Consider the following 27829-nt stretch of genomic DNA (forward strand, 5'->3'; position numbering starts at 1 on the left):
CAAGCCAATTTTACCCAATCCTAACAGTGGCCTGTTGCAGTCAGAGTCGCTCTCATTTCAGCACAGTGAATGGTATGCCTTCACAATTGTACAGTGTCGATGCACAATATTTCACTGTATTCTGTTGGGATGGTGATCAGCTATTTCTAACACCAATGTTTTCAATTAGAATAAATATATAAAATTTTGGACAAGTTTAGTAATTATTGAAAATTATAGAACTTTCAGCAATATTACTTTGACACTTTCCCACAATGAATGATAGGAAAAGCTTGATGGGCTGAATGGTCTACTTCCATTCCTATATATTTAACTTCTATAAAGTGTGATCTGTAAATCTATAAGTCTTATGATAAATTGCTTGTTGTTATAACAACTGTGTGTCCAGAAAGTATATAAGTAAACTTAAGAGTAGTGACCCAGTAGTTCTAAATGTGATTGTCTTCGTCCAAATTTCAGGTTGAAACCATGTTGAACATGATTTTTTAACCCACAGTACCTAATGCAAGAATAATTTTTGCTCACAGGGGAAAATTTGCTGTTGTCAAGAAATGCGTGGAAAATCCTTCTGGAAAGGAATATGCCGCCAAGTTCTTACGGAAGCGAAGGAAAGGACAGGATTGCCGCATGGATATTATTAACGAGATCGCAATTCTTGAGATCGCAAAAAGCAACTCTCATGTGGTAGACCTGCATGAAGTGTATGAGACAACTTCAGAAATCATCCTGGTGCTGGAATAGTAAGTACTCTGCAATAATCTCCTTGTATGCGAGTGCGAAATGTTTGAGTGTTTTCTTGATATACTTCATCTTCAGTCTCACGATGGAAGATTGCTGTGGTGTATGGTACTCCTGTTACTAAATAATACAAATATATTAATGGTTTTGCTCATGACCACATAAAGTATGATATCTGCAAGAATGATGAGTGTAAAATCTTTTTATTAATTAGCTCAATGAGTTGACATGCCTCTTGCTGTATCATCAGTAATTTATGGACATTTTACCACTCAATGAACACATGATACACATTTCTGATAACGGTGATGCAGTTGATTAATGTGGAAGGGAAATACCCTTTTGTGTTTCATATTCAAAGATTCTGTTGGCTTGGCATTTTTACAAGGTTGCTAAAATGCTTGTGACAGCAAAACCTAATGGAGCACTTGAAGTGGCAAAGCATTCAAAACTGCAGGGGTCATTCATTAGTCCTCGAGCATACACTTCTGGAAAAATCAATTCCTACTTGAGAATCAGAAGGCAGTCAGTATAAATTATTACTCCACCACTTGACCACGTAATCCAACCTGATACATAAGTGTGTAATGGATAATAATGATGTGTTGTAGGAAGTGCTGCTATTTCCAGTGAATTATTTAAGGCAAAGTGCATTTTGCCTGTCCACATGCTTAAGAACAGCTGGGAGTTTTCCCAGTATCCTGATCACCATTAATCATCTTTAATCTGAACAGATTGGACGATTGTTTCTTTCTTTACCTGTCAGTATTAACTATTTGACAAAAGTACCTAACTTTCAGAAGTAATTCGATGGATGCTAACCTCACCAAAGCTGCTCTAACAACAGCTTCCAAACCCAGAAACTATACCATTTAACAAGATGGGAGCAAGAGATGCACGAGGACACAATTAAGTTCTCTCCAATCTACACACTGTCCTGATGTGGAACAATATGGCTGCTATCCCTTCGCAGCACATGGCCTGCAACAATTTAAGAAGGTGGCTGAGCATCAACTTCTGAAAGGCAATTAGAGATGGGGAGCGAATGCAGGCCACATCCCTTGTAAGAATAAAAACAACATCTTGAGATAAAATAATGATGTTTAGGCTCTGTATGAATGCAAGTCCTATAGTTCTTTAACTATAAAATAATTCTTGCCTAACTTGCCCTTACTTTTGAAGTTTGCAGATAGGACAGATCTGGGAAGTGAAACATCCATGACTGAATTCTCTTAAGGATTGAATGAATTCCTTAAAGAACAGTATATCTAAACTCTGGCCATAATGGCACTTGCACAGTTTTTAAGGAACTTGAAGCAACATTTACCTGTGCATGGTACGGGCTTTATAAATCAAAGTCTTTGCAACATGATGGGTGACACATTCTGTTGGCAGTCATGTTCCTCACAGAATTATTTGAAGTTACAAAATAAGTGACATTGCCAAAGGTTATGAGGAAAAATAGTGATCGTAACACAGATAGCTTTTTAAAATTCCTGTCACCACAAAATGTGTTTTATTTTCAGTTGGCATTTCTTAAGCTACATACCAGCTCTCTGGTTAATCCAACATTTGTCGCCTTGTACAACACTACAAGAAAAGTGGGGCATCTACGATATTGCAGGTGAAGTTCCTAATCAGCAAGGCTATGACCCTTTGATGGCAAAGACTGGTTGCTGTTATCCGCCTAGGATGTAAAAAATATAGTGGAATTAATTTTTGCCTTCATCTATTGGAGAGTAATGTAACAGGACTGATAGCAGTTCATTAAAGTATCCTTCATTGAAATCAATGAGCAAAAACTGGTCAGGACAGAGGATCCAACATTTGCAGTCCAGGCCCTGCAGGTAAACATCTAATCCAGTGAGTTTAAGGTGCTGCATTTTTGCAGAGTGAAAAAAGTCAACTCTGGCCTGAGTATCAATGATGTTGGAGTTGAACACAAAACTTCAGTCTTGTATGGAAGTTATTCAGAAATTATTGATATTTCTTGCCTTATTTACTATTTCACTAAGATAATATTTGGACTTTTATTCATTAAAATGCTAAAATATAGAATTGAGAAGCTTCTGAGAACTTTAATATTAATTACTTGAAACAGCTGTAGCTTGCACGCATTTCCTGTTGCAAAAGCAGACAGAATTGTAAAGCCACATCCTCAGTCTGACTTTATTGGTCAGACTATCTCTGGTAACTGTCAACAGATGACTCCAAATGATATTGACTATTGTCCGTATATGGTTATGTGAAGTGATCATAACTTAATGCTGGTCCTTAACTAGGTTCATGAGTTTTTCTCTAGTATTGCTGGGAGGAAAAATGGTATAACATTTGTAAGCTATGATTGAGCTGGACAATGTTGAAATAAACTGAATGTAAGTTGCCTTGGCTGATATTCCTGGACATCACTTCAGCATTGCAAGGCCATGTACATGGATTAAAACATTAAAGGAAAATATTTAGAGTTCAATGGTATAACAATAGAAGGACTAGCTCCTGATGGCAAAATTTAGGTTGGGTGGTGGAAAAGCAGTAAATCCAAAGGGAAAATAAGGTACAGTATATGACTGGGCATGGCTAGGATAGATGTGGCTAGGCAGAGGCCATGAAGTTGGTTGTATGGGATTCAGGGATCCTATGTAACACAAAAAAAGGATAACTGACTCTGATCACCCAGTAATCCAGTAGTGAAAAACTTTTACACTAAAATGTGAGGTAAGTGTTCACTATCAGTTCATTCTATAGATTGAGTTCTTTCTTTGTTTTCAATAGAATCCTTCCTTTCAACTTCAGAATTCATTGTAATTCATATATGGGAATGAAGTTATCCATTTTATAAGCATACTGCAGATATTAATGTAAAAACAAAGTGACGTTATTGTATCTATTTGCTACATTTGAGATTTTAAAAAAATTTCAATGTCTTACTTTTTCTTTTGAAAGTCGATTCTGGAGCACAGTTTCACGTGTTCTGAGTTTGCACTTCCTCAGTCAAGTGGCAGCAAACATTGACTGTCAATTTGGTTGTATTTGAGAAATTAAAACCTAATCTTACCCTTCACTTACCAGTCTATGTACAGCTTTCAAAGGCATTCACTTGATAGCCACCATTTGTTAGTACCTTTGCACACCATAGGACTCTTACTGCCCTGAAGTCATTTGATGTAATTTTAACCAAGAATCAAGGCATATGATCAGAAGCAGGCCATTCAGCCCATTGGGTCTGCTCCACCATTTAAAGAAATCATGGCTGATCTGATCCCCAATTCCACTTTCCTGCCTTTTCCCGATTAACCCTCAATATTCTTACCGATGTAAGGTTTGTCTATCTCGGCTTTAAATGTACTTAATGACCCAGCCTCAAGAGTCCTCCAACTTCCTAGTCTTTATTGCTACATCTGCATTAGTCAGTGCACTTATGAATGGATAGCGAGGGGAGTTAAGGGATTATTTCTAAAGTTGTTCATCAAGATAGCTTCTAATATTAAAATTTATATATTGTTGAGATTACTAAAACCTTTTCTGTGTATAGGATTTATTTTCCAGTCTAAGCTGCAGTATTCAGACTGCACACTCTCTGGATATAGTCTTTCCATTTTCTGTGTCTCTGATACATATTCTTTCAAGCTTATGGTCTTCTGTGTCCTACTTTGAGCTGAAAGTACCATCTAAAATTATCTAAAAACAGAATAATTCTTTATCTGGAGAGGTACACTTGATTGGGATTGCCTTCAGGTCTTTTTCTTTTGTTCACTTACATAGAGTAAAAGTTACATTTTCCAGGCTCCCAGTCAACATACTGACAGTGCCATCAGTCCCTATCTTTTATAATCAGGTTGGCAGAACATTAAAAATGGCATCTTTCTTGCCTTTAAAATTTAAGAATACATCAGATCAGCATTTTTCAAGGTGATTTACATTTATAATGTAATGCACTGAAAGGTAGGTGTGTGGTTATGTGGTCTGCCTAGACATTCATTCTAAAAGCTAGCTTGAAGCATAAGTTCTTGTTTCACACGTAACTTGTCATCCGGTGGTTTCATCTGGTACCTCAGCAAGCATCATTCGAGAAAATGTGCTCAAGTAATGAGAATTTGCACACATCCTATGCACCACTTCTTTGAACTTCAGCATTTTGCTGAAAGATTCTGAACTTTGCAAATGTTCAGCAACATGCCAACCAGTGAAGTGATCTGACTTTAAAAGGAAAAACAATTGTATGGTTATTAATGGTTAGAACAGGGACGGTTTCTGAAAGGAAGCAAATTGTTGCAGGGACATATGGATGGCCTTATTGTATTTGAATGAATTGTGTTAAGGTTCGGTTTAGATACATGAGCCAAACTGAGCAATCCTCTCTCTCAACCTTCAAAAGTTGGATAATATCTACATGTCCTGCCATGAAACTTTCCTTTTCTATCATTCCTTAGCCCCATCATTGTCAGTTGGATCACACCGTCTAGCTGATCATGCAGGAAGTACCTGAAGGGAGGAAGCAGATTGTAAGGGTGGTATTCTAGAGCTGGATATCTCTGAAAAGTCTCAGCCAACAATTTTGGAGCAGCTAAAATCAGGAATGTAAAAGCTACCAGAATTGGAGAAGCCCCTCTGGGCTAAAGGTGGAGGAGCTTACAGAGATGAAGACGGACAAAGTCATCAGAGGAATTTGAAAATGAGGATAAGAATTTAAAAGCTGAGGTATTTCCAGACCCAGTGTCCACGTGAAACAGGTGAGCAGAGGCTGATGGGTGAACAAGACTTTGATGCAGAGCAGGATAACTGCTGCAGAATTCTGGATGAGTAGAAGTTCATGGAAGGTGGAAAGTAGAATGAGGGTGCAGTCACAACAGCATTTGAATAGTGATGTCTAGAGTTGGAGAACATGGAATTGAATGTTTCAGCAGTTGTTAAGTTGCGGGAGGAGTGGAAATCTGTATTATTAAGGAGGTGCAAGCTGGGAGTTTTGTTGGGAAGGATATTGGGTTGAGAACTTGGCTCAGGGTCAGATAGGATGCTAGGCATGATGATCCTTTTCAGTTGATGTAAAATACATGCGTTTTAATGTTTGGTATTTATTTACTCTCTCTTTACTGTCTGCTGTAACTGTGTCCTGGTGACTCTTGTGCATATTTGAAACCTGTCACTCACTGCAGTGTGCATTGAAAATATATAACTGTAGTTCAGTTCACATGTGACCATCATCAGATATTCTCATGAAAATAGCTTCACATGTATATGGAGAGTTGCATAGGCTTTTTATATTGTATTTATATCACTTTCAAAGACTATCACACCCTAGGTTTCATACGCCAATCTTAAATTTCTAAATTCACTCTTTAACTTTATAATGCCATCTGAACATGTCAAAGGGTGACACACCCCAATCTGCACATTATCTAGGGCTGATTAGAAAAAATGTTTGGCACGAAGTAGATACCATTTCTTTTCCAGCACAGTTAATTACCTGCTAGTGAGGCGTTAGAGCACACGCTGCTACATTCACAGTGATACTTTATACATGCTGCTGGCTGATAACCATGCAGCAAATGATTGCCTGCCACTGACTGAAAATAACTGCTTTAATAGGGGAGTGAAAGCCAGCACCTGCAAGATTCAGGAAATGAATCTCACTTGGGCAACTGGTAACTATCTCTACTGCTTTAAATATTCAGATAAAATGTCTTTTTGGTCACCAGTTGTCTCAATTTAAAAAAAAGTTTTGCATTTCTGTCGTGACTACTGGATGTCTCAAGTGCTTTATTGGCTATGAAGTGCTTTTTTGAAATACAGTCACTGCTGTGAAGTAAGAATAAAGCAGGAATGTAATGGAGTTTGACTGTTTATGAAAGTTAGTAACTTTTTTTTTGAAGCTCAAACGAAGACTATTAAAAGTTGATGCTTTGCTCCTGGTTTTACCGAGAAAATGGAATCTCTGACCTTTATGGTGTATATGATCCATTTCTGTACCACCTCAAAACCTGCCAGATCATTGGAAAGCCTAAATGTTCCATTTCTTTCCTGTTGAGAATTAATTCACAAGTCTAACTGTATTGAAATAGTACTAAAACAGTGCTACAATCCCAAGGACATGTTCAATGCATACCTACAGTTCCATGACTGAAAGCCCTCTAAAGCAGTTGGTAATATTGATACTTTTTTAAAAGAAGAAATCCAGTATCAAATATACCAGAGCAGTTTTGCAATATTTGAATACACAACTGTAACTTGAAACAAAACAGAAACTCCAACAACAGGATTATTGAGCCTGTGATTAAGTATGTCAACTGTCTTAAAAGGATACGCATAATTACAAAACACTTGAATAAGGATGTTGACCATTTTTAATACAAAATAGAATGTCACGGTGATTTTCCAGTGTATAAGAGATACTTTGTTCATTACTGACTTCTGATCGATCAAGAATGGGGCCAATTATTAAAAACCTAAACTTGTGACCCATGTTAACTGCGCTATGTCCAAGCTATCTACATTGGGCCTATCTGCCACTTCAATAAATGCACTGCCAATGGGATAGGGGGTCTGCTTTGGTTAGCACTTAGTGCATTGTTAAGGGCACAGTGTATTAAGAAGCAGCACTCGTTTCCTTTTAGTCAACTCTTCCAGGGCATAGATAGCCACACTCTCTGGTTTTTAGAAATGTAGAAAATAGGAGCAGGAGTAGATATTCTGTAAATACCCTGTATCCTCAACATTTTGTGTGCGCTGTGGTGCTCTCCTTGTTTAACTGGTAATTTAATTCTGTGAAACCTGTAAACCTCGATTTTCCCCAAGCATGAGAAGTGTGAAGGAATATTCTCTAATTGATGCGTACAACTCCAACAACCCACAGACACTTAACACCATCCAAGACACTTAACACCATCCAAGTCAATGCAGCAGCCCATCCACTACTAATACATTCACTCCCCTCTGCCAGTGGCATGGTGTGCTGTCTGCAAGATGTACTGAAGCAACCTGTCATCAAGTACCTTGAACAGAACCTCCCAAAGTCATGTCCTCTACCACTTAGAAGGTCCATGGCAACACCTCCACTTGTTACCAACCTGGAAGTGTATCAATGATGCTATCAAAATCCTAGAGCCCTGTCTCTAACTAAGATTTGGAAGGTGATGTCTAAGGAACCTGGTGTGTTATTGTAGTTCCTTTTTATAGACTGTGTTAAGCTGCCAATCAAGCTGGCTGGTGACAGCTTCTTTGTGTGTTGTTGAAGATGCACTGCTCCAGGCAGGTGGGAAGGATTTTATCAAATTCCTGACTTGTGTCTTTTAAATGATGGACAGGCTTTAGGGAGTCAGGAGGTGAATTACTCAGCACAGGATTCTTAGCCTCTGACCTGCTCTTACAGCCACAGAATTACATAGCCAGTGTCATTCATTCTGTGGTCAGTGGTGACCCTAGGATGTTGATAGTGGAGAAATACAGTGATGGTGATGCCATTGAATATCAAGGGGTGCAGGATCGATTCTCTCTTGTTGGTGATATTCATTGCCTGGAACTTGCGCAAATGTTATTTATCAGCCCAATCCTGGGTATTTTTTGCATCTTGCTGCAGGTGGACTTGGACTACTTTTAACAAAATAAGAAGCTTTAACATACATTTGAAAAGATGATTTCTGAGCGAGTTAATTTGTCCCTTTTGATTAGAAAGGAAGTGGTGTCTATACTTAGCGGTGGCTAAGTTTTATATGAGGAAGTGAAGTAGACTAATTTTGTTTATTCTGTATCATTTGATTTCTGTTTGCTGTTTCCACACTCTGGTCTGGTCTTGGTAATTGACAGTTGAAGTGATCTCTCTGCATTTTGAGTACATGTCTATGTGCAAAGTCAGATTTTTAGGAGGTGATATCCCAATAGTTACCATTGATATGAGATTCTGGTAATTGGTGGGAGAGAGAGAGAGAGAGAGAGAGAGAGAGAGAAGGAGAAGTAACAAACAACCTAATTAATCATTCTTAAATGAGCAGATAGCATTTGCAAATGCCATTTTGTTTTTCTCATTTTCCTGTAACATTGCTGAAGTTAACTTGAGGTTTGCATCTATTTTGGCTTTCAACAATTGCATAAACATTTTTTGGAATTGCTTTCCCATAGTAACTTTGTGCTTGGATGATGATTCTCTGCTGGAATTATGAAGCTATTTGGAGTCTGACGTATAATTTGGGGTTGAGAATCTTGTCAGAAAATTTGCTTGGTTATGGTGAAGTTCAGTGAATTGTTTGAGTCAACGTAAAGTTTCCAGACACATTAATATGTACAGATGAAGATTAATGAATTCATCACATTGGGTCTTGAGTAGAATTGGATGAGAAAGGGCCAAGTGGTGTGTATCTTTTTCTACAGTCTTGTATTTGCATTCTGCACTTTTTGCCTACAGAAGCCACGAAGTATTGCCGTAGTATATTAAGCTCTTAAAACCAATGTGTTCTGTAGCTATTTCTATCCAATTCAGAGCCATTGTTTTGACAGTGTGCCAGTGCAATCATAGTACTTCAACTGGTGAAGTTTCTCCTATAGTTTTTACTGTTTATGGCTGGCATTACCTTCCATGTAGGATTAACTTTTGTTGAGTTACATCCAAGGGTAAATACCAACAGAAACGTCTTTGTGAAGAGTGTTGAAGACTGAAAATTGTTGTACAGATTTTGTGGTGAAGATAGCTATGTTCTTTCAAATTTAAGTAGATGGCAAGGTGGAGACCATTGTAGTGATTTTCCTAGGTGTGTAAATTGACGTGGACCAAATAGCCTCCCTCACTTGTATTTATTTAGGAAACATCAGTCTCTGGTGGTGCCCTGTCTGTTGTTTCTATAGACAGTTTACAGTCAGATAGTGGGTGCGTTGGGGGTAGGGAAGGAGTGGATTTGAACATTACGACAAGAAATGACCTTGTTATCTAATCCACAGTGTTTGTTTTTCTAAGTCACGAAGAAGTATGTTCACAGCAGCCATTTCACCAAAGTCCGTAAAGTGTAATTAGTGCAATTTTGTGCAGCGATTGATTTGTACTTTACGTGAGGACACTGTCATTCAGGACTCCAGCTAATGAGCCAGCTCAGAACAAGGTAAACTCAGCCAGCGATTGGCCAAGTTACAGAATAAACATGCAATATGTTTACCGGAAAGCCTGGTTTCCTTCTGCTATTGGCCACGGTGTTAATCTGTTGAGTGAACAAATGTCACCACTAGAGAACAGAAAGAAGAATTTAGTATTTAATGCAATGCCATTTATTGCTGCTAACTTCACAGGATAATTTCACTGCCTTTGGAATAAGAATTGTTTCCTGCTGGGTAGGTCAAATAGAAATCTGTGGTCTGCTTTCGCTCAGCTGAAACTGCATTCCGACTGCTAACTGATTCCCAGCCTTTTGAAAGCGACACCACTCTTTCCCTGAGAGAGATCTCTGCAATGTCCAGGTAGCTGCAGAAACATAGGCCTATAAACCCTTTGTCAGTGACTGTTAAGACATAATCTGTTTGTGACCGAAGTTTGAAAATCGAAGATGGACGCCTAGAGTACCACAGAATGCACATTGCCATCTTTTTGGCTCAGGAATGCATCAACCAATGAAATGATCAAGGAATTCTGCCTTGGGTAAACATCCTACTTCTATCAGCTTGGTAGCAGATTAATAATCTTTTAATACCCTGCACAGACAAGAGCCTGTATTTCAGGATAAGCCATATCTGAGCAAAAACCACAGCCAAAAACAATAAGACCAAAAGGTCTGCGGTGCTTTTGATATTTTGATGGCAGGCAACAGCTTTATATTGCCTGCAATTTTATCCTGTTGAAATATTTTATGAAAGCTCTTTTCTTAAGCTATAATTAACTATTTCTTTCCCACCCCCTGAAGTTTGTTAGTCTTCCTTAGTGCAACTCCTTTGTGGTATTTTTCTGCAATTTAGGCCTATTTCCTAGGGACATTGCTCCCTTTTTATGTAAAGAATCTGAACCTGGAAAATAGATGGAAGTGGACTGGTTGAATTCCATGCTGGGTTACTGATGTACTGCACCGTGCAGTGTTGAGATACAGATCTTAAACAATCAATCAAGTATTAGGAAAGCTGATACACCTCCTGCCTTCAAGCGAGGAAATAGACAGATGACAAATCTATATTTTTATTCAGTGAGAAGCCAAGATGAAATTTTTGAGGCAAAGATATTGCCAAGCTAGTAATAAAATCGAGGACAACTTAAGTCTGACAGTAGGGTTCAGAGACTGTCAGGTTTGGGTTTTAAGGAGCTCGAGGAAGGGAAGACTGTGGGATGTATAAGGTTCCCCGGTTTTAAGCAGGAGATTATGGAATCGACCCCAATTTCAATACAGTTTGAATGTGGATCCTGTGGGTGGGATTGTCTTAGCCTAGAGGGACGTAAGAGGGACAATCAGGAGTGTTGAGTGTAGTTATGGAGCTGTGGCACAGTTGGTCTCACAGTAAGCTCTTGGTCAGAAAGTTGAGAGTTCAAGTCCCATTCCAGGACTTCAGCACAAAAATCAAGGTGCAGTAAAGTACGGTGTGTTGAAGGTGCCATCTTTTGGCTCCCTCTGTCCTCTTGAGTGAATGTAAAAGGTCCCTTTGTCACCATTTTGAAGAAGAGAATGGTGTTTCAGGGGACCTGGCCAATATTGATCGCTGGGGCTAGTTGGCTTAATTGGCTAAGAGCAGGCAGCACTGGTTCAATTTCTCTGGTGACTTATCTCACCTTGCTACATGGCAATGTCATGGTACAAGGCACAATTAGCAACACTAAGTGGACTGTGGTAAAGGGCAAAAGCAATGAAACAGCCAGTCCTGGGTGTCTGCTGTAGATGTTCAGCTACCCAGACATCTTGGCTCATCCTTGCACTGGGATCATGTGTAAACAATCAAAGAAATGGAGGCAGCAACACAAACCTTTCCTCCAGATAATCAAATTCCTTTAGCTGCAAAAGGTGTATGCTGTGAAATCACTCACTGCTGGAGCATGGAGCCTACCACTATTTATTTCTCAATCATCAGAAAAGCAGAATATCTGGTCCTTGCTATTTGAGGGAGCAAGGGGTTGTACTTGCTGCATTTAAAACAGAGAACAGACTTCAAAAGCGTTCATTTTGCCTTCAGGCTGTGAAAGGTGTGATATAAATGCACTGACAGCAGGCTGTTCTTATCTCCAGACCATAAATAAATACATATGGTCATCTTTGAGGGTGGGGGGGGGCGGCGTGGAGAGAGTTTAAAAAGACCACAATGGATTCGGTAAATCACCACAATGGACAGGTGTGCAGAATTAAATTGAAACAATAACCAGGAGAAATCTTAAAAAAAATACAAGAGCACCTTACACCATTTGTTTGCTGCAAAAATGTGGCATTACATTTTCAAACAGGTGATATTCCTTTAGTTTCAAGCAGCTTCTGTTCCTCGAGTATTTCCCACCCCAGCCACTTCCAATTTCCCAGCACACTGACCCAGGGACTGCAACATGGAAGTTGCCATTGGTCAGTCATTGCCAGCAAAATAATCCGGTAGGTGAGTTTTGAGAAGATTTGTAGTTCAGGTTGAGGTCCTGGATGTAGGTTTGCTCACTGAGCTGGCAGGTTCATTTTCAGACATTTCGTCACCATATTAGGTAACATCTTCAGTGAGTCTCTGGACAAAGCACTGCTGATGATTCCTGCTTTCTGTTTATATGTTTGGGTTACTTTGGATAGGTGATGTCAATTCCTGTGGTGATGTCAATTCCTGTTCTTTTTCTCAGGGGGTGGGAAATAAGGACCAAATCAATGTGTTTGTTGATAGAGTTCCGGTTGGAATACCATGCTTATAGGAAGTCTCATGCCAGTCTTTGTTTGGCTTGTCTTAGGATGGATGCGTTGTCCAATGGGTCATGACAGCTGGGTCACACCAAGTTGGCCATGTTGCCAGGGTTGGAGGATTTGAGCTATAGGGAAAGGCTGAACAGGCTGGGGCTGTTTTCCCTGGAGCATCGGAAGCTGAGGGGTGACCTTAGAGGTTTACAAAATTGAGGGGCATGGATAAAGTAAATAGGCAAAGTCTTCTCCCTGGGGTTGGGGGTCCAAAACTAGAGGGCATAGGTTTAGGGTGAGAGGTGAAAGATATAAAAGAGACCTATGGGGCAACGTTTTCATACAGAGGGTGATACTTGTATGGAATGAGCTGGTAGAGGAAGTGGTGGAAGCTGATACAACTGCAACATTTAAGAGGAATTTGATGGGTATATGAATAGGAAGGGTTTGGAGGGATATGGGCCGGGTGTTGGCAGGTGGGACTAGATTGGGTTGGGATATCTGGTCGGCATGGACGGGTTGGACCGAAGGGTCTGTTTCCATGCTGTACATCTTTATGACTCTGGATGCCCAGTTTCAGGATGCAAATGGTCAGTTTAAGCCATTTGAAGACTGCTTGCATGTTGTGAATTGAAAGAAAGACTTGCATTTAGGTAGCATCCTTCACGAATACACACACCGTCCAAAAGTATTTTTTTGGAGTATCCTCACTGTTCCAGTATTGGATTTGCAGCAGGCAGTTTGTGCAAAACAAGCTCCCTCAAACAGCTATGTGAGAATGACTAGACAATTTACTTTGTTGATTGAGGGATAAATATTGCCCAAGGCTTTAGGGATAGCTGCTACTCTTTGAAAATAGTGCTGAAGATCTTTTACCTGATTTTTGGGGGGTATGGGACGAGACATGATGTGGCCTCTGTTAACCCCCTCATTCAAAACAGTGGATGTCTAATGTGCAGCACTGTCAGTGTGTGAAAGTGTCAGCCTTATTTTTTGTGTTCAAGCAGTAATATTGAACCTGTACCCACAACCCTCCTTAGTCAGAAGCGAGAGTCCTGTGGTTTCAATCCTGGATGGGTGTGTGTACCTGTTTGCAAGGTGAAGAAAGAGACCACATTCTGCAAAAAGGTGTCTGTGTCTTTCTTGAGCTTATCTTAAACATCAAAATTATCAGATTAACTGCTTGTTAACAGCAGGATGAGCATTTTGCATGCATTTAGGTTGACTGTACATTGCAAATTGTTAAAACTTTGGATAATGAAAACATTTTAAAAAGTTAGCTTATCTAATTTTTATAGACACAAAACCTGCAGATGCTGGAATCCAAAGTAGACAGGCTGGAAGAACACAGCAAGCCGGGCAGCATCAGGAGGTGGAGAAGTCAACATTTTGGGTTATGAAGAAGGGTTGACTTCTCCACCTCCTGATGCTGCCTGGCTTGCTGTGTTCTTCCAGCCTCCTGCCTGTCTACTGTATAATTTTTACAGCATTGCACTGATCTCAATTTAGATGTAGAATTTAACAGTTAATCAAGATGTTCTTGTTTAAAACGAAGGTTTCCACTTTCACCTGTCATATGGATATGATGGTCTGCATTTGTTCAGCTTGCATTGTTGACTATTCACTTATCAGGGCCAAGTTGGCCCAGGAACCAAGGGAACTTGAGATCAATAAGTCAGATTTGAAATTTTTCCCATCACCAAAAGTGCATTGTCCAGTTACCGATCACTGCCAGTAACCTTTAGCATATCTACACTTCTGGGAAGCTTCTGTGTTCTAGTAACATAAGAACAGAAGTAGGGCATTGAGCCTGCCCTGCTGTTCATAGCTCAAGGAATGCCTCAATGCCTTTATGCAGCCCATTCCAATAACTCTGTATGGACCACTGGCAATGAAGTCATGGGTTTCAAACCGGATTTGAAGATTTAAGGATGGACACTGGTTTCCCCATTAGAAAGGAAATGGATAATCAGTTGCTAATAGAGTAGGACATTGCCTTTTTTGACCATGGCATGCATTAGCAAATGCCTTGATTTCTTCAATAAAACATGTATAGAATTATCCATCATTACACTAATCTTGCAGAAATTTTTAAAATTCCTCTAGCGGCTGTCAAGCAATTCCAAAGGATGTAATCAATCTATAATCAAAACAAAAATAACTGTCTTTTCCCCTATTTTGATGTTTCCATGACAATGTCTTGTTTCTTCAATTTTGTGACAAGTATTTTAGAATGTACATCTTGTTTTATGTGACTTTCAGCTGTATAGTTCTCATCATTGGCCAGAAAATAGTCAGAATTTTTGAAGTTCTCCTCCATTCATTGTGTATGGGTAGATTTGTCAGGGTGAGGGAAAGGGAAGAGAACATATGTGAAAAAGCAAACATTTACAAAAGTCTTTTGTTTCACAATAGTTAGTTGGTAAGTCAAGTAAGCAAAATATTGCGCAACAGTTTAAGGCATTTCTACAGAACAACACAATGAGCTAAATAAAATCAGTTACAAATAATAATTCCTGAAAAAATGAAACACACCACTTGTTTGTACAAATACTGATGGATGGTTCAGACCCTGTCTTTCAGGAGGTATTATTTGCCTTCAGTTATTTTAATCAAAATTTCGGATCAGTGATGGAGGGGGACTAGCAAAGATCATGGCCTTAAAGAGTATATTTAACCATTCACCTGTTTAATAGTTCACATCAAATTGCTTCTGTACTGTGCCCCTAATGGAAATGAACTTTTCAATTTTTGATTAAAATCACCTTCTCCGCTCCAGTATTCACGAGGTAGCTGAAGAATGTTTGTTTGTGGTGACATATCTCTCTCAAATGGAAGAGCTAGCTTAATGGGGAGTGTAAGGTGTGACAATTTTTCCACATCAACATTTTAAAATGCAGGGTGTGGCTTGTTTTCCAATGATGAAGTAAAGTATACCTTTGTCACTGTTCTGTGAGCTAAAACATCTAAGCCTGGCATTTACTGTTGATGATACTAACTGTGTAATATGTTGGCAGAATGTTGCATCCAGTCAAGAGAATCTGAAGAAAAACTAGCTCCTATGCTAAGCTTACTAACATACTTTAAGGTTGAAAGTTACTTGACAAGTGATAAACATTCGGTACTTATTAAGTTGCCATCAAAGCATTTCAATATCTGTGCTGTACATCAGGAATTTTGAATCCCTTTATGAGGGAGGTTGGGGGGGGGGGGGTGCAGGAAAACAGTTATGAATAACATCCTTCAGCATTAGATTTTGCTTTGTTCATTTAGTAAGCTTGATGTTAATGATTACTTTACTTTACCTCATTTCCAGTGCTGCAGGTGGAGAAATCTTTAACCAGTGTGTTGCTGATAAAGATGAGGCTTTCAAAGAGAAAGATGTCATCCGTCTTGTGCGTCAAATCCTAGATGGAGTCTCCTATTTGCATGGGAATAATATAGTGCATCTAGATCTAAAGGTAAGGCTATTCCTCAGCATATTAAACTGATGTCTAGAGTTCATTGCTGCCAATTCTGAACAACCAGAAAGCACAGGTTCTGTGGTTTGAGTAAAATTGTCACCTTTGCACCATATGTTTCAATTATTGCAATGGTTGATGTGTTTTTGCACGATTCTTGCTTGGACTGTACCAATAAAGACAGGAACCCATTCCAGTAATTTAAAAGCTGTTGAGATTGAGGTAATCTCTTGGTTTACATCTGAGAGTTACCTATATTGGCCAGGTATTGCTTTCCAGACTTTGTGGTGATTACCAATGAATGAATGGAATGATAAGGCAATTTGCTCTCATTCAGTTGGTCAGAAGTTTAAAGCACTGGCCTCACAGTGCTACCACTGTTTCATTAGACAAATCAAAATGCGCCAGCAGAAGCTTTCTTTCCACAGACAAGGAGCAGTGGGATCAATATACATCATGACATTTTATTTTGTATGTATGAAACCTTTCCCTAATTTTCCTAAGTATGTTCCACTAAAGGTGCTTTATGCTCAAATACTAACTTACATGATGTTGGCTAAGTTTTCATAACACGGACGTCAACCCACAACATCAGATTGAGATTATAGATGCGTCTCAATCAAGGCTTGATAGTGTGCCTGCTTGTACATGTTACTTAATTGATGGATTTAATGATCTAGTGGTACATTATGACACATTTGTACAACAAGACGCCACATTGACTCTCTCTGACTTTACAAGATTGCTGCCTACTCATTTCATTTCATCTGTGGCTAAGAGGATTTTACCTGAGGTTCCGTGGGATACTTGCCAGATTGTAATTAGCTGCTGATTCCTTGTTTTTTTAATTTGATGGCAACTGTTCAGCAACTACAGATACAAGTGCAGGTCTTGACTGGTAAACAGAATGGATGCAGTTCATAGGAATTAACAGTAGACTATTTGTCTTATGTTTTCCTATCTTAGTTCGTTACATGTTAGTTTAATGCTGCAATTAAGAATAACCTTTTATTAATGTTAGTTTAAAGTTGCCAATATACCTGGAATTGAATCTAAATTAGAAATTTAACTCTATTGTGACTCTTTTTACTTGACTGTCATCTGTTGAAGAAAATTCCCCTTAAGAACAAGCCGCGCAGGGTTAGAATAGTGAAAGGCTGACTCTGTATGCACCTGAACTTCAGATGTTTCAAATGCTTTCAATACATTTATCAACCATGAGTCCATTTTGAAGCTTGAAAATTGCAAGTGAGACCGGAGAGAGTCAGGTAGTAATGAGCTGGGATGTGGAGGGGTGACCAAATGCTTAACCTACGGACAGCATTTCAAATCAAAAATCACTAGCTTTGTGAGCAGGAATCCAACCTCAAAGATTTATCTATTGTCCAGTGCCCATGATTCATCAAAGAAAAAAAAAATCAGGCTTTAAATTGACCTGTCAGCTGTTGATGCTCGGTCAGAGGTCACAGCAGCCATGGCTGCCTTACAACTCTCAACCCCAGAATGTCACTTCAAAACCCCAGTGAGTGTCGCGACCTGTAATCTGGGATGCCCTGAACTAATGGGTCAGATTCAGGTCTGTATTTGTGTAAAGTGGAACTGTGTTATGGTGTAACCAATGTATGCAGCACCATCATGTGCAAAATGGGAATCCACAAAACATTGCCAGTGGCTGTGGGGAACTGATCTTTCAATGTGCATGTGCTTCCCTATTTTATTAACATACTGTACTGCGTTCTGAGGAGATTTAATTTCACAGCAGTCCATTCTGTTAATTGAGTATTAATTCTTCCAAAATATAAAGTATCATAATTCCAAGAGGCAGAGATCCAGAAGGAATATTGATCATTTTGATCGTGATTACTTGAGTCATCAGTAGTACAATTTTTTTGTTACCAATTAAGTTTGCAACATCACATTGAGATGGTAAACAATAAAAGAATTTCCAAACTTTTTGTTCATGAAGAATGTGCTCCCTTAAACATAAATAATTGTCAATACACATCAAGTTTGTAGTTGACAAAGCGATTTGTCGTCATTGCCCTCGTATGATCTAGTTCAATCAGTGTCTAGCACACTTTACCCATTCTTTCACTGCCCTGTTTGTAATTATAAATCCACTTTGAACTGAAGCTCTTTTGTTAAGATGCCTTTGATGCTCTATGGGTTACAAGACTGGACCAGCAACACAGATCTCACAAGGGCAAGTTGTGGAATTAAGTCAGTAATTCTGATAACCAGTAAAAGAAGTAGAGGAGAAATGCCTTTTTTATTATACATAAGTAAGTTATAGTGATCTGCAATCTACTGCCTGAAAGAACGAAGACAGCAGTTCAGAAATAATTGACAAAAATAAAATGGATAAAAAGATTAGATGCAAAAAGATCAGGGATGTGGAAAGATTCAAAGTGAGTGCCTTAGGCAGAATGGCTTCCTCCTGTATTGTGTAATTCTTTGATTCTGTGCAGCAGAAGGGCTATGATGATATAAAGTTGCTGATCATTAATGTTCCATTGGTAAGGGAAAAGGGAACTCTTGCCCCTATAGACTGACCAGCAACTCCAGCCCATGCCTTTTGATTGAAATTATTTGGCAAGGTGTGCAGTTGTTTTTAAAAGTCCAGGGTGACTCAGGATGGGCGATAAGTGTGACTTTTAATGTTACCTCCATTCCAAGAGCAAATAGGTTTCTCTTGAATATGTTTTCCTAATTAAAGTTGCTAAATCTGGCGTTATGTCACCTTTTATTACTTGCAAGCAATCTTTACAAACTCAAACTGTAAAATTTTGACTATAGTGTTCCTAACAGCGTGCTAACTATATAATAGCTTGGCAGAGTATTCGTACATTTTAAGCACCTATGTCCAATGTTCTTGACAGTAATTGTGCTCTGAACCTGAAAATCAGTGAACAGTGTACTAGAAACTTTATTTCTGTTCTGTTCCCCCTCTCAGCCTCAAAACATCTTGCTGACCAGCTGCAATCCATTGGGCAACATCCGGATCGTTGACTTTGGGCTATCCAGGAGAGTGGATAATGTTGAAGAGATTAGGGAAATTATGGGCACTCCAGAGTATGTAGGTAAGTGCCAACTGACAACACATGTCTTCGCAGAACTGTTAGCAGTCTGCTAAGAATTGAGAATTAATATTAACATTCAGGTAGCATAATACGCTACATTTACTGTAGCTAATATGGTTAGAAATAATTGAATTCTTGTATTTTAATTGAATCACATTGTGCAGAGGGTGAAACCACTTAGAAGTGGTGTTAAATGGTTAGTCAAGTATGCATAGACAACAGATCCTCAACTTCCAAGGTATCTAATTGTGTTTTCAATTCCATTAGCTCCCGAAATATTAAATTATGAGGCAATCACAACAGCGACAGATATGTGGTAAGTGCTTTTTTTGCTGTATTGGTAGATGTGGATTTTAGTGATATTTTCTGACCAATATGCAAATTGAAAATCATTTACATGTGTACCTAGTCACTGATATATAATACCTATGGGCTTGGGTAGTTGCCAAAAATTGTATTTTTAAGTCATTTTCTGGATGTGGACATCACATTATTGCCCCCCTCTAATTGCTTCTCAAAGGTTGTGGTACACTGTAGCCTTGAATACAACTGAGTGGCTTGCTGGGCTGTTAAGGATTGACTGTATTATTTTGTCACGCTGTAGATTAGACTGGGTTAGGATGGCGGATTTCTATCTGTAAAGGTCAGTTGTGGCCCAAAATGGGTTTTTTACACCAATCTAATAGTTGACCATCATAATCTGCTTATGATGCGATTTGAATTGCTAACTACATAACATTAATCCAAGCCTCAGAGCCAGTATTCCACTAGGCTGTCATGTCCCAATTATATATTTAACCTGGGTAGATGTGAATTATGAAATAAAACAGCAAAGCCATTCAGTTAACAAATGCTTTTGTACAAACTAACCCCAAACCTCAAAGCACTTGATGGAAAATTCAAAACTTGAATATCCTTGCTGCCCTGACCAGCATTCTCTGCAAATGCAACACTTCATGATAAACAGTCAGTTAAAGTAGTGGCATCATTAAAAAGGTTCCAATATAGGCTTGCCTGAACGTTCCATACCATTCATCCAGGTTTCTGCTATAGCCTTGGCAGAAGATGGGTGCATCACTCAAGTCTCGTGTCTCTCCTGACATTGCAGTATGGATTTCCACATGCATTTCACATTTACAGCCAAGTGAAAATAGCTCTACCAAAGTTGTTGTATCAACAGTAGTGTTGAATTGTTTGATTCCTTTGTTACCTTGATTTGGAAACAGGAGTGTTATTGTGGTTCATGCATTGTCATCAAGGATTGGTTTATCTTCAAATGAAGAATAAGAGCTCCATTATGTTTTATGTTTGCTGTTTTTCAGGAGTATTGGGGTGTTGGTCTATGTCATGTTGACGGGCATTTCACCTTTTCTTGGAGATGACAAGCAATCCACGTATCTCAATATTTCCAAAGTGGACATTGATTACTCAGAAGACATCTTTGAAGGCATCTCCAATTTGGCTTTAGACTTCATTCAGAGCCTTCTTATTAAGGACCCCAGGTATGAGATTAATATGCCTTTGAATAACTGTCTTTGGTGTTAGCTGGTCATGACAATAATACGGAGTTAAAAAGAGACAGAAAATCAAAACTTGTTAATCAGCAAAGTATCAGATTCTTGGAGTGCTTGGGATTCTGTATAAATCACACTGTCTGGTAAAAATAGGTTGGAACTGTAATGAAATTGCAAGAAAATAAACTTTCCTCCTTTCCCCATCTGTCACTGGGAATTTATTGTCAGTGGACCTCCTGTCAAAAGAGAAACTTTGCATCACCTCCAATTGGAAACAACTACGTAAAGCTTCTTTAGCAGTACTTCCCAAATCCCTGAGTTCCACTATCAAAGGCAACAGATATCTCAGAACACCACCATCCACAAACCTCCTGTCTAAGACATGCACCATTCTTACTTAGAAACACATTGCTGTGCCTTCATTTTTTTGCAAAGTCAAATCCCTGGAACTTTCTCCCCAGCAACACTATGACAGTTCTTATTATTTCATGGGATTTGGGCATCACTGGCTAAGACAGCATTTAACACACAGTGGATAGTTAAGAGTCACCCACTTTGCTGTGGGTCTGAGGTCATATGTAGGCCAGACTGAAGTCACATGTAGCCAGACCTGGTAAGAATAGCAGATTTTGTTCCCTAAAGGGCATTAGTAAAAGAGATGAGTTTTTACAACTTTAGATAGTAATTAATTACCTGGTTAGCGCCTCATTCCACATTCTCAGAGGCGGTTAGAGATGGACAACAAAACTACACATTCTCTGTGCATAACTATAAAATATAACCGTATGTTTCTCAACCAAATTGTCAGAATTTAGGTTGTCAACCATATGCCAGATGGACCTACACAGAAGCAGAAATTAGACTGTGCACTCCCATGGTCTTCACCCAAAATGTAATACACTAGATACGCCATTCGAATTGGAGCTTATTTTTACTTTGACCTCCATTTTGAGGTTCAATGATTGATACACGAGTAATGGAAAATATTTTCTAATGTTCCCTTAGGCCCAATTACTCATTGCTATAAGTGAAATTTAAGGACCTTTTGGCAACATTAGTTCATTTGGAACCTGCTCTGGTACTTTGCTCAATTTCTAGATGTCTCACAAATTTCATGTTGTAGAGAATCAGTAAGGCAGAGAGATCTAAAATCAATAAGTTTCTATGCAATAGAAAGCTATATTTGATCAATTTTGTGTCGCTATGTGGCATATTGAGCATAATATCTTTTGCCTGAAACAGTCTGACTGGATAACTGGTCACTGATATAGTTGCAATTGCATTCCGGCTTGCCAGTTTAAAAAATATCTCGTAAGGTTGCTGGCGAGGAAATATGTCATTTCTAGCGAGTGTACTGTCTAAGCGGACATTTGGCTGCACATCACAAGGTCCCTGGTTCAAATTCAACCAGCTACTTTGTCCATCATTTATTTCACCTCTGTCATTCTCCTGAGTAGTAAGGCCCCTATCTCACTGATCTGAGCAGTGCAGGGTGCCTCTTACTGAAGTCCAGCTCTTGTATTCATACATCATTTTTCCAAGTTAAGGTACTCTTTTAATAATGTTACAAGTAGGCCCATGTAGAATTATTTGAACGGTTCAGGTGGGGAAATGAATCAACCCTGAATTGGTTGAGCCAAATGTCATTGGCACAATATATTTCTGTGTTGTGATCAAACTAAATTAATGAGCATCTTTGTAGTTCTTAGAAAAGCAGTTGGTGGTCTTATTTTTGTCTTTGACATCTCATAGAATTTTTTTGCATTGTTATTTCTCCAAGCAAAGTTCAAAACAACACAGTAAACATCCACAACATATTTTAATGGGAGTCTATTTAGCATCAATCAAAAAGAAAAGATTCTCTGAAACAAAGGTTAGCCATGAAATTGTGCCTTCAGTGTTGAATACTTTTCCCCCTTGTGTTTCCTTCACTCATTGCTTATTTGGAGTAACGCCTCCATTAAAATAGCAAACAAAGGGATGTCATACAGACACTTGTAGTATTAATATGGTAATTTTCATTCAGCAAAGTCTAAGCCCTTTCATCAATTGTTTTGGGATTTACCTTTGCAATGGAATGCATTACAATTAATTTTGCAAACTACAGTAATTTTTTTTTCTCTCTGGTAAACTTAAATCTGCATACAGTTTAAAGAACACAAAATTGTGAGTAATTAGATAAAAGTTTGGAACACAACAGTATCTGTATTAATTTTCTGCTTTGTCATTAAAGGAAACGAGCAAAAGCAGAACAATGTTTAAACCACCCGTGGCTTTCATCCAAACTAGAGGTGCCAAAATCCATAACAGAGTCGGAGGAAGAACAGTCTGAGTCTGAACAGAACAGCCCGGATTCCGAGGAACTGGTGCTCATGGCCTCCTACACCCTGTGTAGGCAGTTGGACAAGGACATTGAGATCGAGCGAACGGCAGTGCGCAAACAGTTCAAATTTGAGGAGTCTTTCACGACATTGCGAGATTTTCTGAGTGCTTAATGTAAACTGGACTTGAGAGTACACCGGCTTCATCTAGCTACACCGAGCACTGCATTTGTTCGCTGCTCAGAGTGCCACATGGCTGAATGCTCTGCAGGCTTTCATTACTTAGAGCAATTAATTTTTTATTGGGCATAAGCCTGGTGTAATATAGAGCGGATGGCCTGAATTGAGCACCTGGTTTAAGAAGAAAAGTGCAGTTTTTCTGGAGAAATAGTGCCCTCTGAGGTTTGCTGATAGAGTTGAGAGATGTGGTTAAAACCTTTGCTAATTAAATCTGTGAATTCTGCATCTCATTATTTAACCAATGAAAGGTAAATTTTGCGATGGTTAGAATGGGCAACATGGAAATAATTGTAACAGAGAGCACACTGGAGACTGCTTGTGGAAATTACAATCTTGCATTCATCCAGTGCTGTTGGGTTTTCTCTGGCGACTCTGTATTGTCACTCTGTGGTTTGAGAAACCTTTCTTTGGTACTGCTCCTTTAGGCTTTTAAGAAAAAGCTTGCTTTATTTGAGTTTAACTCACCTATTTTGTGGGAGGGATCTCTCTTCACAGTGTAGCTGCAGAAAGCTTCTTGTTCGGTATACTGATGAGAACGTCCCCAACTATTGCAAATCCACTTTATCCCCTTTATGAGACTGTTTCATACTTGCCTTGATTCTAGTTGGAAATGAGAAATTCAGCAAAATAAAATTGATCTTCTAAAGTTGTCGAGAAAATGCCAAAATTGAATATAAGTATGATATTTCATTTGTTTTGAAAGCATGCAATGCTAATTTTGCATGTTTTGTATAGTAAATAATTCCATGTTGGTTCTCATTTCAATTCTATTACAATGTCTGACTTTTCACCCTGCAATTATACAATATTGAGCTTTTAATTCTTTATTGAATTGAAGGAGAATCCTAAGATTTGGGTTGGGAGGGGGTGTCAGTGGAGTCTAAAATTCAAGTCATGAAGTGAACTAATAATTAGAGTTCTGTGGGCTGCAGGACATCTTAAGAAAAATTCCTTGCAATACTATACATTGGAATGTGTCAGGCTGCAATGAATTAATGGCACATAGAGCATTAGTGCACATTTTTTTTTGTCTGTCTTGGGTTTAGGGAATAAGTGTATTTTTTTATTCCTTATTTATTATATCACGATTATCAAAAGAATTTTGTCAGGGGTTAGAATGTAGTCATTTTCTAAAGAACATTCCAGGAACATATCAGAACAATTATTGAAGCATTTTTGACATTCATCTTGCTTATGCACTCGTGCGTCCCTTCCTTTAGTTGTGCATGCAAGCACATGTTTTAAAGTTCTCGTGACTGAGAGACATACAAATATAGATATATAGTTTAAAAGATTTACAGTGCCTTGATACTTGGCTAAATATTAAGAACACGTGTATTCAGATGTTTTGAAATTTGACGTGAATTTTTGAGTATCATTGAGCATCGCTAGACACAAGAAACATAGGAAAACCCTTCAGGGTGGGAAGATGAGACAGTGACAGTGGGTGGTTGAGAGCAGTGAGCAACTTTTCTGGCACATGTAGCAGACACACAAACCGTCACTTTATTTTTCTATTGATATAATATAAGGAAATTCAAATGTAGGCTATTGGAGTAATCTAGTCTGTGCAGTAAACTGTGTGAATGCTCTTTCCAACAATCAAATGATCAGGAATGTAACATTTTACTAGTAATGTGCTGTGTTTTACTTTTGGTTTCTAATGTACAAAGTCTTATTAACAAAGGGCTGCTGCCAGTGCTTCCTGACAGTGGTCTAATTCTGACATTCATGTTTGCACATTTGACATAATCAGAGGAGGGAGGGTGGATAGAGGCACATAATATTGTCTTTCTGCAATGGAACAAATCATTTACTTTCCATTACACCAGCCTATGTTGTCTGCATAAGAATACACAGCTCCTTCCTTTGGTTCAGTTTGTTTTGAATCCTGACTAATTTAGATCACAATAACATGCTGCACTGCAAGAAGTGTTAGGCATTTACAGCAAAACTGAGTCAAGCACACAGCAGTGTGACCTTCAGAAGTCAATTGCCCAACACCAGTGAAAACCTGTTTCTCACAGTATTCCTGTTGTACATTGGAGTTCAAAGACTTTTGAGATAAGGAGTATTGTATTCTCAACAATTGAGTGGAGTTATGAAATAAGTATTCAGATGTGTTCTTCAGATGGAAACTGTTGGCCAAGTGTAAAGACTGTGTTGAACTGATAAGGTGAAATCTCGTTTTATGTTTCTTTGGGCAGCTCCTGTTTTAAAGTGACATTGGGGTTATTCAATGCAAAAACTGGCAGCCTGTGCTATTATTACTCCTTTTCTCTTGGATCACTCCTGTTCAGTAAGGAACAGCATTTCCCAGAACCATATCAGCATTCTAACATTCTATAGAAGTGCTCGAATGTATCTATTTAGCACTGTGGGAAGAACTAAGTTCATGTGATGGAACATTACTGCCACATTTCAATGCCAGATCACCGCAGAGAGCATTGTGGGCAGAATTACTCAATCATATTGGTCCTGTGAAAATGAGATTTATTAGGAAATCTTTTGAAGTCTACCTGGAAGTCTGCCATGTTTTCAGAAGTTTTTGACAGGACAATTGGAGGGATAGGTCAATGTTGTTTAATTGTGTAAAAATGGTTAGATAAGGTAAAGCATCATTTTCCAAGTGATGCCACTTGTTTTGTGAATGTTGGCACATTCGATCTACTGTTCTAATGGTCATTAATCCATTTAAAATAAACAGGTTAATGATGTAATAGTATGATGTAATGACGTAATAGCAGCCAGATGTGGCTGACTGTTAAAGAGGCGTCTGTTCCCCTCTCCATCTCTGACCAGGTTGCAGAGTGAATTCTGCTCTAATATGGACTCTTCGCACAGACATGTGCACTCTGCACCACTTCAGTGACATTATTAACCCATCTAGGTATTTGTGCATCTTTAAACTCTGAGGAACAAAGAATACCCAAATTTCAATGCTTATATGGACAAAATCTGAAGATAGGAGAATAGAGAGAGAGAGGGAGGGAGAGCACAATGGTGAAGGAAAAGTGTGGAGCCTAAGGAGTGATTTTGGGATTGAATGAATGGAACATGTGGAGAATAACTTTGCATTTTTGACCCTTTGCTTGAGTGGTTTGGAGTTAGCAGAAAACATTCCTTACCTTCACATTGCTATTATAAACACATTTGTTTTGTATGATAAGTGTCACATTTTGGTGTACAAAGCAACAGCATGGACACAGGCTTTATAAAGAGCATAACCATTATATTAAATAATCGGGTGGATAAATATTCAAACTTCATAATAACTACTGTAATTTCACTGGATGACTGTGTTCCTTGAAGTGGGATGTTACTTGGACTAGACTTTTGAAATGTAATCATTGTAACTATTTGTCTTCTGAAATGCTGCCAACTTTATCAGCACCTCCCCAAACAAGAATATAATGTACAGTTTCTTTACTGCGATAGTTTTGACAGCCAAACTGATGACAAAGGTACTGTTTGACATTGTCCACATAATGTGCTTTTTTTTTACAACAATAAAACATTATTATTTAAGTTCAACAGCTGCCTTTCATTTATTGAAAATCAATTGTCATTAAACCATTAGAAATGAAACTGGGGACTAAAAGAGTGATTTTTGTGAGCTAGGTAGTCAGTGTCATACACAGAAACAGTCCATGATTACCATCATCTCAGAGTACCTGGCTCATATCCCTTCAACATTTCCTATTCTTGAACTTATCCAAATATCTTTTAGATGTTGTACCCACATCCATCACTTCACTTCCTCTGAAAGTTCATTCTGCGCATGAACCACTTGATGAAAAAGGATTGCCCCTCGTGTCTGTCTTAAAATCTTCTCTCACTTTAAAAATATGCCTCTTAGTTTTGAAATCCCCCATGCTAGGGAAAAGACACCTGCCATTCCCCTTATCTATATCCCTCATGATTTTGTGAACCACCTAGGCTCCAGTGGAAAAAGTCCCAGCTGCTCCTCATAACTTAAACCCTCCATTCCCAGCAACCTCCTGATAAATCTCTTGGAGTCCTTTCCAGCTTAATGTCCTTTCTATAACAGGACGACCGAACTGAACACCGTACTCAAGAAGAGGCTTCACCAACATTGTATACAACCTTGATATGATATCCCAACTGCTATCCTCAAAAGGTCTGAGCAATGAAAGGAATCATACTAAACACCTTAACCACCTTGTCCACCTGTGATGCAAATTTCAAAGAATTATGCATCTGAATCCCTAGGTCTCTCTGTTCTACAACACTACCCAAAGCCCTACTTTCAATTACATAAATCCTTACCTTGTTTGCTTTACCAAAAGGCAAACTTTGTATTAATCTAAATTAACTCCAGCTTCCACACTTGAGCCATTAATTCAAATGATCAAGATCTCTTTGTAACCTTAGATATCATTCACTTGTCTACTTTGCAGATGACACCATAATAGTTGGCATAATTATTAACCATGCCTGTATATTCACATCTGTAATCCACTGAAGCTGGAAGATTAAGGGATGAATGATGATGAAATGCTTGAAGCATTTGATGAATTGGATGGAGCCAAACTCTTTCCTTTCGTTAGGTGGAATCCAGTATAAAGAAGCGCAATGCTAAAATTAGAGCCAGATCATTTAGGCTGATGTTGGAAAGTATATGTTACCCAACAGGTATATGTA

General features: G+C 38.7%; 1 protein-coding gene across 1 annotated transcript in view; it reads left to right on the plus strand.

The window, feature by feature from the left end:
- The window catches only part of stk17al (serine/threonine kinase 17a like), a 52894-nt gene extending 26230 nt beyond the window's left edge, over positions 1-26664 (plus strand). Inside the window, exons 2-7 of the mRNA XM_060848727.1 lie at positions 528-740; positions 15865-16009; positions 18963-19089; positions 19357-19405; positions 20412-20591; positions 22837-26664. Coding sequence (XP_060704710.1) covers positions 528-740; positions 15865-16009; positions 18963-19089; positions 19357-19405; positions 20412-20591; positions 22837-23098 — 976 coding nt within the window. The 3' untranslated portion in view covers positions 23099-26664. The remainder of the gene's footprint in view (positions 1-527; positions 741-15864; positions 16010-18962; positions 19090-19356; positions 19406-20411; positions 20592-22836) is intronic.
- The last annotated feature ends 1165 nt before the right edge of the window (positions 26665-27829 follow it).

The sequence above is a fragment of the Hemiscyllium ocellatum genome, chromosome 32 (genome assembly GCF_020745735.1).
Source record: "Hemiscyllium ocellatum isolate sHemOce1 chromosome 32, sHemOce1.pat.X.cur, whole genome shotgun sequence".
NCBI classification, from domain to species: Eukaryota; Metazoa; Chordata; class Chondrichthyes; order Orectolobiformes; family Hemiscylliidae; genus Hemiscyllium; species Hemiscyllium ocellatum.